This window comes from Eublepharis macularius, chromosome 12 (assembly GCF_028583425.1).
Source record: "Eublepharis macularius isolate TG4126 chromosome 12, MPM_Emac_v1.0, whole genome shotgun sequence".
Lineage (NCBI taxonomy): Eukaryota > Metazoa > Chordata > Lepidosauria > Squamata > Eublepharidae > Eublepharis > Eublepharis macularius.
Window position 1 is genome coordinate 14,001,984 of NC_072801.1, and position 14,211 is coordinate 14,016,194.

The window sequence follows — 14,211 nt, forward strand, 5'->3', positions numbered from 1 at the left end:
AGCGGAGTGAGTTCACCAAACATTTGCCGTTGTCGTGCCAAGCTGCGTTCTCGCCAGCCACCAACCAGTCAGGTCCCTTAACTTAGCCCCCTTAGGTCTCAGTCTCCATGAGAGAGATGGCCTTTCCTACAAAGGTCTTATCCCACTAACAGATACATTTTGCATCTTTTAGGATTTTTGAGTATAATGAGAATTATTATTTGTTTGTTTTGTTTTTGCCGTGAAAGACATGGATTCTGGTCCCTTTTTCCCCCTCTCTGAATAGAAGAATTTCTGCACGCATCCTGTCCCAAAGCAAGGGAGGGTACTGCAGTGGTGACCATTGCAGGCTGCGAGGCACTAAGGGGCCTGCCACCCTCATCAGACGCAGATCTCGATGGCTGTGGCCAGCACCATTTGGCCTTTGCCTTTGTCCTGACGTCCGTCAGTTCTATTACCTCCCCCTGGGGAAGGCAGGCCAGACTCGGAGCCAGACAGCCGGGAGACACTTCCTTCAGTCAGAATGGTCCTCTTGAGTGGTGTTGGAGTGCAGGCGCTGGGTGTCTCGTGACGGTGTGGGCCCGTGGAGAGCTTGTCTGCGGTGTGCTTGCGGGAGCGGTACGAAGGGCGGCGGCGCACCTCTGACATCAGATCATACTTGATGAAGAAGAAGACCTCCTTCACGGGGCAACGTTTTTCAGGATCAAGAGCCAGCAGGCGCTGGAACATGCGCAGCGCATTGTCCGTGAAGCGGCGCCACTGCGAGGGCAAGCCGGCCAGGCGCCCCTTTTGCCACCTCACAAATTCTTCAAAGAACGTGTCCGAAGCTGAGGCAGCTTCCCAGGGGAAGTTGCCTGTCAGCACACAAAAGATGAGCACCCCGAAAGCCCACACATCGATACTAGTGTCCACAGTAAAGCCCTCAGCCCGGCCTGCCTGGCACACCTCAGGCGCTGTGTATGGGATGGTCCCGCTGATGCGCTTCACCCGGCATCCCACTTTGCGCGTCATGCCAAAGTCTGCCAGTTTGACACGCCGGCAGTCATGGTCAAAGAGAAGCACGTTTTCCGGCTTGATGTCCCTGTGTACCAAGTTTTTACTGTGCATGTAATCTAGCGCCAAGCCAAGCTGTTGTACGCAACGCTTCACCATGTCTTCCGGAAGCCCCACCTGCAATCACAGATAAATATCATGCACCTGGGATTAGCAACAACATGGCCTGCTCATTAAGACCTTCATCAGTCAGTGCTCTAAATAACCCTGCTTTCACATACTAGGTAGGTGAGCATTAGAGACAGGCAGGGCCTTTTCAGTTATGGTGCCCGGGCTCTGGAACTCCCTCCCTGCACAACCTAGGTCAGGCACAAACATTTTTATCTTTCCAGGCTTTTAAGATCTCCCTCACTTGAGTATTATTAACTGTATTATCAGATTGCCCTGTTTTTATGCTATGGCCTTTTAATAGACTTTTAACAACAACAACACTCAATTTATATACCAATTTATATAATGCCCATTCAGAGCAGTTTACAAAGTGTGTTATTATTATCCTTACAACAACAATCACCCTGTAAGGTGGGTGGGGCTGAGAGAGCTCTGAGAGAGCTGTGACTGACCCAAGGTCACCCAGCTGGCTTCAAGCAGAAAAGTGGGGAATCAAACCCGGTTCTCCAGATTAGAGTCCTGCCACTCTTAACCACTATACCAAACTGGCTCTGGATTTGATAAGTCCTTTTAGGATTTTAAGACCTTTAAGTTTCTATACAACATTGATTTAAATTGTTTTTGTTGGGTTTTTTTTCTACTTTTGCTGCTCTCATTATCTTTGTCGCTTCTTGTTCTCTTGTTTTACTGTTTTTAGAATACTTACCTTTGTGAGCTATCTTCATGTGTTGCTAGGGGATGGAGGCATAAATATTTTAAATAAACTACAGGGCCCAATTTGGCTAACTGTGAATACGCTAAATATCTAATAATATTGCTTAAGATGGTCCTCGGGGAGTGTCATCTTTAAACCTGGTATTTTTCCTTTTCTAAATACTTTTTTAAAGTTTGTACATTGTGCATCCAGAAAAAGACGGGCTTCTTAAACTGAGAAAATAAGGAAGGAATGCTGCAGTATTAAGCAGCAAAATGCAAATAACGAGGCTAGTAAGGGGATGTTATTATTTAATAAGATCTCCAGGCGACACAGACCAATTCCAGTGGAGAAAATGGCTGCTTTGAAGGGTGAACTCTATGGCATTATATCCCACTGAGACCTCTCCCTTCCTCAAACCCCACCCTCCCCAGCCCATCGCAAATCTCCAGGAATTTTAACAACCTGAAGTTAGCAACCCTACTTGAGGGCCTAAACAGCCAAAAACCCAAAACGGTAACATGGTTACCTGTGGAGGAATGATATCAAAAAGGTCACCACCAGGCGCATATTCCTGAGCAAAGACATAGCAATCCTCGGTCTCAAAGACCACGTCGAAGACCTTAATGATGAACGGGCTGGAGGAAAGTGTATTGGTAATACTGAACTCCCTCAAGAAGTTCTTCATCTTGGTCTTGTTCTTGTTGACAAACTTCAGCGCCATCTTGGTTCCTGAGGTCAGGGGAGAAACGAAGGAGAAAGCTGAGGAAGTCATCTCAGAGAGTATGAAGGAAGGAAAGAGCCTAGAGAAGTCAGCGTTGAAGGAATGTTCTGGCTCCCAGGACAGGGATTTTTAAAACTTCTCTTCAGGTGCTGTTTTGACTCTGGTGACCAAACCCATCTAAGATTGGTCAGTTGAAAAAGATATTGTTGGATCTACATCAAGTTAAAATGATAGAGGCAAAGAAACCATCACGACCATTTCTGAGGAACTTTGCTCATCACACCAAAACTCTTCTGTAGAAATCCCTCAAATATCACCAGACAAGGAACCTTCACGTTAATTATATTAATTTAATTTACTGCTGGTATAACTCAGGGCCAAGCTACAAGTGACGAATGACACTTGAATGGCAAGTGGATTGAGTGGAGTGCAAGTGAACAGGGAGAAATACACTTGCTGTTCAAGTGTCATTCATCACTTGTAGCTTCGCCCTCAGTGGCAATTCAGGCATGCGAGGATTTCACCTCCAATAGTCCAGAGGAGCTAGCCATGTTAAGTCTGTAGTAGCAAAATCGAAAAGAGTCCAGTAGCACCTTTAAGACTAACCAACTTTATTGTAGCATAAGCTTTCGAGAATCACAGTTCTCTTCGTCAGATGTGATTCTCGAAAGCTTATGCTACAGTAAAGTTGGTTAGTCTTAAAGGTGCTACTGGACTCTTTTCGATTTTACCTCCAATAGTTAATCTCCTTTTAAAAAAAAATTAGTGCACGGGGAAGATTATTTTGTATCTTGAATGCTATATTGGGACTATACCCATTCACAGATCCTATGTAGTAATTAACTTGTGGGACTCCCTGTCTCAGGATATAAGGTACTGGTTTAGTTGGCTTTAAAAGGGGATGAGGCAAATTTGCAGAGGAGAGGTTCAGCAATGGCTGTGAGGTCTCAATAGAACATGCATGTTCAGAAGCGGTAACCCACAGAATAACAGTTATGGGGGAGGCAACGTGGGGAGAGGCTTTGGTCTCCTGCCTTGTCTGGGGGCGAATCTGGTTGGCCACTCTGACGCAGGATGCTAAACTAAAAAGATCATTGGCCCGATCCATTAATAGTCTTCATATGTACAATTTCTAGTTAGGGTTCCCAGGTGCATGCCAGTGGTGGGCAAACTCCTGGGGATTTGCCCCCTCGTCCGCCAACACCCAGCAATCAGCAGGAGGGTGCAAGCTCCCAGAGGTTGCCCACCACCAGCAGGCACTTCAGGAGTGCGTGCCATGTGTATGCACTCCCAAGCATTGCAGCGACGTCACTTCTGGAAGTGACGCCGTCACGCCACCCGTGGGAGCGTTCCCATGCTTTGTTTGGAGCTGATTTGGTCCCCAAATGAGCTGACTCAGCCCCAGGCGGAGCGCGGGAGCACTCACGCGGCCGGCATGGTGCTATCACTTTCAGAATTGATGTCATCACGCCGGCTCTGGGGTGCATGCACGAACAGGACCCCATGCAGCACACAAGGTAAGTGCCAGGGGCTCTATCCTCCCAACGAGCGGTGAGGGGTACCTGGAAACCTTATTTCTAGTGTTAGGAAATGCCACCTTGTTGGAAAATGTGGCCTTGCCCTGTGAGCCTCAAGTGTTGAGGACCCTATGGGAATGTTTCTGGGTCACCTACAGAGGAGCAGGAATTTAAACAATCGTCCTGCTTAGAAACCATCAGTGAGGGGGGCGTTGCTGAGCTCACCTGTGCTCTTGTGGGAGACAAGATCCACCTTGCCGTAGGTCCCCTTTCCAAGCTCGCGGATGAGGTCATAGTGTTTGTTGATGTCCGTGCCAGAGAGTGTGCGGATGGCCAGCGACTGCATGTCCTCTGTGATGAGGGGCACCCCACAACAGGCCAGCTTGCGTGATGGCTCCTGTTCAATGGAGCCTGCACTCATTGTCATGCTGAAAGAGACAAAGAGGGACTGTTAGGCATCCGCTATGGTGATAAGTCACCTCCAGGGCAGGTCTGAGTAGAGCTAGGAGTGAAGTCAAAACTCAAATGCAGTCAGTCTTTCAGATTTCAAAATCTGAGATCTGAAATGTCAGTTCGTAAATTTGAAGTTTAACATTCAGTTTCACAACCCAATGTCAAATTGTAACAGCTTAAAGCTAGCCCGGTGTAAGTTTTAGATGCAGGAAACTCAGCGTCATATACCCCACATTCATGTTTCTCATGCCATCTGTCAATAAAATTACTTGTTCACGCAGCCTCAATTTGCCATGGTTCCTTCCAAGCAAGGGAAATGCAGTTTAACCCTTCAAGTATACACACGTCTGTCACTAGAAACAGGGCTCCCAGCTTTGTTTTTAGCGTTTTAACAGGTGGTGAAATGTGTTTTTGAAGGACACATTTAGAGTGAGCTAAAAATATTTCCCATGCATTAGAAAAATCAAAAGTAAATACAACTAACAATCTTAAAGTACATTACTTTGTTCGTCCCCCCCACCCCCCACCCCTGTTAAGCATATATTTATGAGAATTCCTTTTAATCTTGCCGAAACTGCCACCTCCAATCCAGAGGTAGTTTCAGGTAGGTAGCCATGTCAGCCTGTAGTAGAACAGCAGAATTTGAGTAGACTAGCACCTCAGAGACCAATAAGATTTTCAGGGTATAAGCTTTAAAGAGTCAAAGCTCCCTTCTTCAGAGCTTTTCAAGTCACAGCTCGCTTACCACAATCCTGTGAGGTAGAAGAGGCTGAGAGAGTGAACAACTGGCCCAAGGTCACCCAACAAGCTTCCTGGAAAGATGGGGTTTCGAACCTAGATCTCCCAGAGCCTGCTTCACCATGCTAACCACTGGACAACACTGTATCTCATTAAGTTGTCCTTGCTTTAAACTTGTTCAGCTCAGACAGGATTTGTTTTGTGATGCCCGCTCACCTCAGAGATTGTTACAATAGGCTCCCAGAATATAGGTCAGTATTATTATCTCTGTGTATCAGCAATGTGGGGTTGAGGTGATACAGAATCGCTGTGGCTACTTTGTGTGGGTGAAGCAAGAACCTCTCCTAGACCTGTATCTCATTTTGGGAATTGCTCACCAGATTGGCGAGCCCTGCGGCATTTACGAGTCTTGCATTCTTCCTCCCGCTACGACTCAAACTGCTGTGTTTAGCTACTTCTCATTGACTAAAAGATTATCCGCCCCCTCCTTCCTTGCTCCAAATCTGCGGCAGGTATTTATAGGCTGTCACTCCGTTTTCCCTCCAGCCTGGCTGCAGCTTCTTCTCCCCTTAAAAGGCCGCACAGTTCCCCAAATCTTGCTTTTTCCATTCCTGTTACACAGTGCTAAATCTTGCACCCAAGTATGCTGTCCTGGGGCTTCATAATCCGAAGGACTCCATTTCACAGCAGAAGTTTCAAGTAGCCATGCATCAGCTGAGAGCAAAATCCCAGCCATGCATTAAGATCAGCCAAAATGACACCAAACTGTGCAAGCTTCTGGGTGCTTCAGAACTCTTTGTCAGAATAGGTGTTTTTTTAAGGGAGAAGGAATGTTTCAGGCCATGATTTTAGGGTCTCTTGTGCCACGTAGATTTGACTTCAGCACCTTCGGCTGAAAGTAGAGAGGAAATGTCTTAATGATTAAATTAAAAATAAGAGTTTAATCTCAGAAGATGCACGTTTATACTTTTGTGCTCACTTGGCAAAGAATCAATAAAAGCCAAACTTGGTAATATTACCCAGTTGTGGCAGGGAGGAAGACGCCCCATAAGCAAATATACCTGTCTGTGATACTTTTCTGGGCTATCTTTACCCAAACCAATAAGCAAACATTTTTGCTTAAGGTATTGTAGAGGAGAGGAAGACAGCGCATAGCTCGTGGAGAACGCCCTTGAGTTATGAGTAATACTGTGTTTATGTGGAGGGTCAAGCAGTTATCTTTGCCATAGAAATTGGAGTGTTACAGGTCCCTGTTTTCATCTATAAAATGATGGAGAGGCCATTTTGGCAGCCGGCCCGTTTGTGATGGGCCACAGTTCTGCCTCTCATGGTTACCTCTCCACCGCCTAATTCTTGAGCGAGACAAGTTTGGAAGAGGAGACAGGGCTAGTCCAGCGAAGGCTACAGTTTACAGGTAGACACAGGCATGCTGCTTCCTGTGGGATCCTAGTCCTACACTGTCCCCACTACATCGCACTGGCTATACATAAATGTGTGTGTGTGCACACCCACAACCAGTGAACCATGCGATGCGTCCCATTAAATTTGGATTATTCAACATAGAGCTTAGTGGTATGGAAGGGAGACAGTTTGAAAGTGTTTAATTTGAAACTGTCTGCCTTCCATACCACTAAAGCATATGGTGGATAATCCACATTTGATGGGACTCGTTCCCTTCTCCCACTGGGATGCGGGCCTGAGTCTCAACACAAACCATAAAAACAGATGCTTGCTTTTTTCCCATTAGGAAGCTTGCTTGCCGTAGCTCTCTTATGGCCCCCAGCTCCGGGTGGATCAGTGCTGCCGATAACTAATTGGCAACTCATTAGCAGCTCCTCGAGAAGGCTGGAGGCCACGTGGTTCAGCTAGTTACCCCCTGGGCACTAAACAGGAGAGTCTGCACATCGTTCGTTAAGTCCAGCCAGCCTCTTGGAAACCCCTCCAAAAATGACAGCACACGGAACAAACACCCCGTTATTAAACGGCCTGAAACAAAATGGCTTTACAGTCTGCGCTAATGTGGAAATCAATGCAATTAGCAGGCAAGAGGCTGGGCAAAGGGGAAAAGGCTTCGCGCCCAGAGGTGCCGGGGTTGCTTTAAAGGCCAATTTAATGCATAGAAATAGCATCTGGGACAAGCCTTCCCTTATCGCAACCACGAGTGGACTGGACCTTCAACTTAACTGGGGAAGATCCCAATGGGATGCTGCCTTGGAGGGCTCCTGATGGTCAGGAGCAAGCTTAGCTGAGCCCAATAACAACAACAACAACAGTGTGCCACACTCAGGGTGGTGAACAAAGTCAGTGTTATTATCCCCACAATACAGCTGGGGCGTTGCGGCCTAGCTAGGGTTGCCAGCCTCCAGGTGGTAGCTGGAGATCTCCCGTAATTACAACTGATCTCCTGTTGACAGACATCAGTTCCCCTGGAGAAAATGGCTGCTTTGGAGGGTGGACTCTATAACATTATAACCTGCTGAGCTCCCTCCCCTCCCTAAACCCCACCCACTCCAGGCTCCACCCCCAAATCTCCAGGAATTTCCCAACCTGGAGCTGGCAACCCTAGGCCTAGCAGTGGTGGCAGCTTCTGAATAGGGCATAGGTTAAGCGTTGCTCTTTCTTGTTGCCCCTGACCCTTGCAACTCCTCCACCACAAGGTCACTTGGCTCAGGTTGCTTCCAAGTAAACGAAAAAAGACGGGGGTACGCTCTTCCCACTAGACCAAGGTAAGAAAAGGGGGAGGGAAGGCAGCGAAAACCATACTAAACAATGATGGAAAACTTTTTATATATGCTGGTAATAGTGTAATGTAAATACAAAATAAATTGCTTGTACAAAAATTAATTCCTCCAATTATTAGTCATTTGACTAATATATGTTCAGGTGGCTTCCGGCCTGTTTTAATCTCCCAGTACAGGACTGCAGACAAAGGAACATATGTTTGATTGGCCTAAAAAGAAATGGGCTTGGTCAGTTCACCAGTCAACTGGTAGCCAAGAATGGAAAGGCTAGACCCTTCCAGAAGCTTTGCAGAGCTGGGGGGGCAAATGACACCTGTGGGATTTTGGTTTCAGCCACTGGAGCAATGCTTTGCATTTCATTTGTGCTTGCTGACAACGAGGCTCCAGGCTATGTCATGAGCACAGAAGGCTAGGACCGCTGAATCTCAGAGGTTGGCCGAAGTTTCAATCAGCTGCCCCTTCTTGGAGACTCCCAAGGGTCTCCAAGAAGGTGAGGGTGAAGATCTAGAACGAAGGGACACTGGGAGTTTTCAGTTTGGCTTGAGGGTTTTTGCAATTCATCCTACTTCCCACCCATGTCCTTTTCTGAGCCATCAAGCTCATTTAAGCTAAGGTGGTGGTTGTGGATTTAGCCCACATTCTGGGCATGCCTTTTAGCCCATTAGCTGGCCAGATTCTCAGCTTTCATTAAAAAAAAAAACTTGAGTCCTTGTAGAACCAAAGATAAGAAACAAACACACAGGCTGATTCCGCACATGTTGGATAATGCGCTTCCAATCCTCTTTATAGATCATTTGGAACTGATTCTTTCGTGTGCGGAACAAAAAATCCACCTCAAACGATTGATAAAGTGCACTGAAAGTGCATTATCCAACGTGTGCGGAATCAGCCATAGTGGGAAACAAGTCTATTCCCGCCTTCCATTATTCTACCCAATGAAAATGGTCCCAGCTATGACTGACATGCTTGCTAAAACTCCCCACAACAAGAATGAAAAAAAGAGAAAATCCTGGCATGGCCACATCAAAAATGCTGCCCCTAATCTTTCCGTTTGTGTGGGGCAATAGCCAGAAGCATAAACAAAAGCAACTCCTGGATGATGCGGCAGTTCACGTCTCTGTTAGCAAATAGTATGCAGTATATGCAAAATAGGCTGGGGAAGAGCCTATGGCACCCCTAAGGCAAACTGGCCCAGTAAGTCCCATCCTCTGCCCCCTCCCCACTAGGACCCTTCCCTATTGCATCAGGCACATGCCCCTTTTTAGGCAGTCCACTTTGTTGCCGTCTGCTCCGCGCCTGGTTTCGGCCTGGGCTTTCTACTGCGGCACGCTGTCTGAAGATCTGGCTGCCTCTTCTGGGCTTCCCTCCACAGCAGTGCCCTCTGGAGGCGCACCAGGGTAGGAAGTGAGTTGTCTGGAACACGGTTAGCCTTTTATATAGTAGGCTGTGGTCTGTATCCCCACTGTCTTCCATACCTAGCTAGGCTTCTATAACCACCTTGGCGATGGGAAACCAGGAAGTGACTCAGTGGTGCCATTTTGAGAGGGTACCGAATGGTTAGTTCCTACCCCACCCCTGCATCAGGTTAAATAAGAGGGCACAGGAACCAGGAAATGATGCCAGTAGGACTAGACCCGTGCATTTGCACTCCAAATAGTGATATTCTGTACCCAGGCAATCCAGATTCTGCAACCTGCCCAAATAATGCAAATTCTGCAATTGCTTTCTTTTTGTTATGCACCTGCCACTGGCCCTATTGGGCATGCTTTTTTCTGGACATGCTGACCACAATGAGAAGCCTATTTAAGGGCACCGAATTGCTCTCCCAAACATGGAACATCTCGTCCAGCCACTTCCCTCCAATCACTTTCAGCTGGGATTGCCAACACCCTGTGATAAAAGCAATCTGAAGGTCCAGAATGGATGTCTGCAACCTCTGGCTTTAGAGCCAATAGTGGCCCAGTACAGAACCAAATATGGTTCTGTTAAAAAATCTTTATATGGAGTTATTTATTTATTTACTTACACTTGTATTCCAGTCTCCCTGAAAATCAGGCTCAGAACGGATCACATCAGAAATGTAAAGCAGGCAGCATAATGATTAAAACACCAAGTAAAAATATCATGGCATTCTTATTGCACAATCCCCACGGGGTGGGTGGCAAGCTGACTGGAGGGGTAGATGGGCTGCCAGGCAAAGATTTTTATGCAGCTAAAGCCCGTTAAAAGAGTTGCTTAGTAGAAAGGAAAATGAAAGAATACAGTTATCTCCATATTGCTGAGGCTGAGTTCCGGTCATACACAAGAGCCAGTTTGGTGTGAGAGCCAGTTTGGTGTAAAGGTTAAGAGCGCGGGACTCTAATTTGGAGAGCTGGGTTTGATTCCCCACTCCTCCACTTGAAGCCAGCTGGGTGACCTTGGGTCAGTCACAGCTTCTAGGAGCTCTCTCAGCCCCACCCACCTCACAGGGTGTTTTGTTGTGGGGATAATAATAGCACACTTTGTAAACTGCTCTGAGTGGGAGTTAAGTTGTCCCAAAGGGCGATATATAAATTGAATGTTATTATTGTTATTATTATTATTATTAAGATTGGAAATGGGAACCTGCCACTTCTGTTGATTAAACTGGCCTTGGAAATGAATCAATATCAGTTACAAGGTCATAAGACAGTTAATAAAGTGTAGTGGTTACAATATTGGACTTGGATTTGGTAGAGGCAGGTTTTACTCCTCAACTTGCCATGGAAGCTTGCTGGGTGATCTTGGGCCATCACAAACACCCAGCCTATCCAACCTCACAGGGTTGTTGGGAGGATAAAGTGGAGCAGAGGAGAATGATGTAAGTGGCTTTGGATCAGCCCTGAGGCAAAAGTCAGGGTATGAATGAATGAATGAATGAATGAATGAATGAATGAAAAGGAACAAAATGCAATCGTCATCAAAAGAAATATTCTTAAAATACATTGGGGGGTAGTCGTTCTTCAGAAAAAGCAGGTGTTTGACCAGCATGCTTGCCAATCCAAACCTGGTATTAGACAACACAAGCTGCAAGGGCTTATGAAACTATCTTCACATAACTCCTGTGGAGTCTTAACGCTTCTGCTCTGGAAACAAGGTGGACTGCCATTTCTCACCGTCACATCAGGCAAATACGTTTTGCGTATGTATAAATTGTGGCTTTTCTCTTCAAAATACCGGCAACTGTCAGGAAAGGATAGCCTCTCTCTGCCCACCCTGCCCTGTGAATAATTTGGAAAGAAACACAGCAATGTCTACCTTTTCCCACCTGCTGTGCTGGCACAGAGATTCCGCACTCTGTCTTGTGAGATGTGACCCTCACAGACGGGCAGCTGCGCGCTCGTCTCCCTTGAGTGCATTGCTTCCTTTGCACATCCCTTAAACCATGGCAACTCCACACCTTTTGCCCAGTTGTTACCAGGGTTACCAGTTATCCAGCCTCTGATGAACAGAACCCATTGAAAGCCATCTTCTGAAAGGAGAATGGAACTGTGTGTCTGTCTGTCCCCTTCCCCGTTGCAAACGTGCCAGCCCTTTCTCTCCCAGGCAAACCCATCTGCTCACACTACATATGTGGAATTCTAACATCAACGGGATTGCTGGCTGTTGTTTTATACTGCAGGACTTTCGCTTTTTATTGTTTCGTGCCCAGCTTTCCAAAATCCCAGCGCAGAACAGCAGCTTTTGAAAAGCACTCGTCTCTCCCCTGGCTACGCTCCAGGCCTCTGGATCTCTGACACTGTTTGATGATAAACGATCTTGCTTTGTTGGTAGCTCAGCCACTTCATTCTTTAGTCCCTCTAGGACTCCCCTTGGCCAGCACTGGCTGGTGTTGATGATTTATTAGAACTTATTTAATTGCTGTATCACTTTTTAAAAAGAGAAGTCCCTCCTTGTTTTCTGGGAAAGTTTTACTTACATGACCTCAATGTATACCGTACCCATCATTATCTATGATAATAAGAGCCACACTGCTCAAGACACCAGCCAGGGCTGGAGATCACCTGGAATTACAACTGATCTCCAGTTTACAGAGATCTGTTGGAGGAAATAACAGCTGAGCATCTTCCCTGCTGAGCATGTTCCCCACCCAAATTTTTGTCCACAAATCTCCACGATTTTCTCAAGCTGGAATTGGCAACCTTAGCTCAAACCAGTTTTCTACTTGAATGGAGGACTCAGCTATCAACAATACACCAGATAATATTTGGAATCCTCCATTTCTTGGCCACTAAGGAAGAAGAGACCAGAAGGAGACAGGCAAATAGGAACGGATTATAAGAAAGAAGAGCCTCGAAGCTAAACAACCTAGGAAAAACAAAGAGGTTGCTTATGCCCTTGTAAATGACACACTTCAAAAAAAAAACAACCCTTAAGATTCTGTGCAAATTTTGCACCACGATTCTGTGCCTAGACGGTACAAATTCTACAGCAAAATCAACTCCGCATCCTGCAAAAGTGGCATGCATTTCCATCATTTACGTTATTTTAAGTCACCGATTTCTGCCTGTGTTAACCATGTGGAGGATTAGGGATCTGTGCAGAGCCCCGAAATACCAACCACTCTCAAGTTTTCCTACACTACCTCTCCAGCTTCTAGAATTTCAGCAGGTTTTGCCGTTACACTTTTTTTAAGGGGGGAGAGGGAAACAGACTAGGTACTTGCTTAAAACAAAAGCCAGTGGTGTCAGGAGGGCGGATACTGTTCCCAGTACCATTTTCTATGCTTATTGTTATATAATTGTATGAAGATATAAAAGGATTCACAAACAGCACACGCACTTCTCTGCCTGAAGCCATCCTCACCTTATCTCACTGATAGGATGCTGATTTAGTGTGCAGCGGCTGGAGTGTCAGATGGCCCTGAGTTCAAATCCCCAGTCAGCTTCCTCGGCAACCTTGGGCCGGTCACATTCTCTCAACCTAATCTACCTCCCAGGGTTGTTGTGAGGATAAAATGGAAGAAGGGGGACTCTGTATGCTGCTCTAAGCTTATGGGCAGGAGGACAGTTTAAACATGCAATAGTCGGATCGGCCAGTTTTGGCTAGGATAAATCCTTCCTAGGTTCCAGCCTCGGTCAGATACAGTGATCACTCTCTCGATTTCTCATTTCTGGGAATGCAGCGATGGCCGAGAAAGAAGCTCCCCCAGTGCTCCTGAATCTCTTATCACCAGTTGTGTTTGGTTGCAGTGGTTTCTGGCTCTCCGGCGACACCCGCTTGGCGCTTTGCTGCGAACAAAGCTCCATTAAGTGCTCTCCCTCCCCCTCTCCACTGCTCTTCCCTTTGTCTTTTTGCCTGCTGCTCAGGTGGCCTCCTTTCCTTCAAGCTCCGCCACCTGCTCCCCCCTCCTCCCAGCTTTGCTTGGGTTCCTTCTCATCCATCGCCTCCTTCGCTCTGATCAATCTCAGCAGGTCACCTCCATTTAAAGCATTCCATCCAGCCCAGGGCAAAATCTCTCCCTCTGTCCTCAGTTGTCGTCTGCGATGGCTTCCCTCCAGGGCCTTGCTGGCGCGGTGAATAAATTCAAAGGGAGGGGGCCTGGAATCCAAGCCCCAGGACCCCCTTTTGGCCACCTGATTCTATTTCTCATCCAATTGAAATATTCTTTGAAGTCCAACTTCTCTCATTTTCATCCATAGCTCTAAGTTTGTGCAAAGCTCCTAATGGGAAATCCCACACACACACCCCCTGTGTTTACATGTGGAGGAGAACAAAGAGATAAAGTGCCCAGGTGGTAGAGCAGATTGCACCATGTCAGACTATTTTGGAACATTCCCCTACATTAAAAAACTCCATGCAGAGAGAAAACAAGCACAGCAAGTCAAGAGGGACAGGGTAAAAGCTTTCTCCCTGCTGAGCTAGTATTCCGCTTGCAAGGCATTTAAGAACATAAGAACCATGCTGGCAGGGCTTTTTTTCTGGGAAAAGAGGTGGTGGAACTCAGTGGGTTGTCCTCGGAGAAAATGGTCACATGGCTGGTGGCCACGCCCCCTGATCTCCAGACAGAGGGGAGTTGAGATTGCCCTCCGCGTCGCATGGCGTGGAGGGCAATCTAAACTCCCCTCTGCCTGGAGATCAGCGGGTGGGGCCACCAGCCATGTGACCATTTTCAAGAGGTTCCGGAACTCCACTCCACCACGTTCCAGCTGAAAAAAAGCCCTGCATGCTGGAGCAGGCCAA

At 46.8% G+C, this 14,211-nt stretch overlaps 1 protein-coding gene across 1 annotated transcript in view; it reads right to left on the reverse strand.

Moving 5' to 3' along the window:
- Positions 1-360: 360 nt before the first annotated feature.
- SBK1 (SH3 domain binding kinase 1) overlaps positions 361-14,211 on the reverse strand; it is a 60,458-nt gene continuing 46,607 nt past the window's right edge. The window contains exons 2-4 of the mRNA XM_054995419.1: positions 4,304-4,506; positions 2,367-2,569; positions 361-1,149 (exon numbers count right to left, since the gene is read on the reverse strand). Coding sequence (XP_054851394.1) covers positions 361-1,149; positions 2,367-2,569; positions 4,304-4,506 — 1,195 coding nt within the window. The remainder of the gene's footprint in view (positions 1,150-2,366; positions 2,570-4,303; positions 4,507-14,211) is intronic.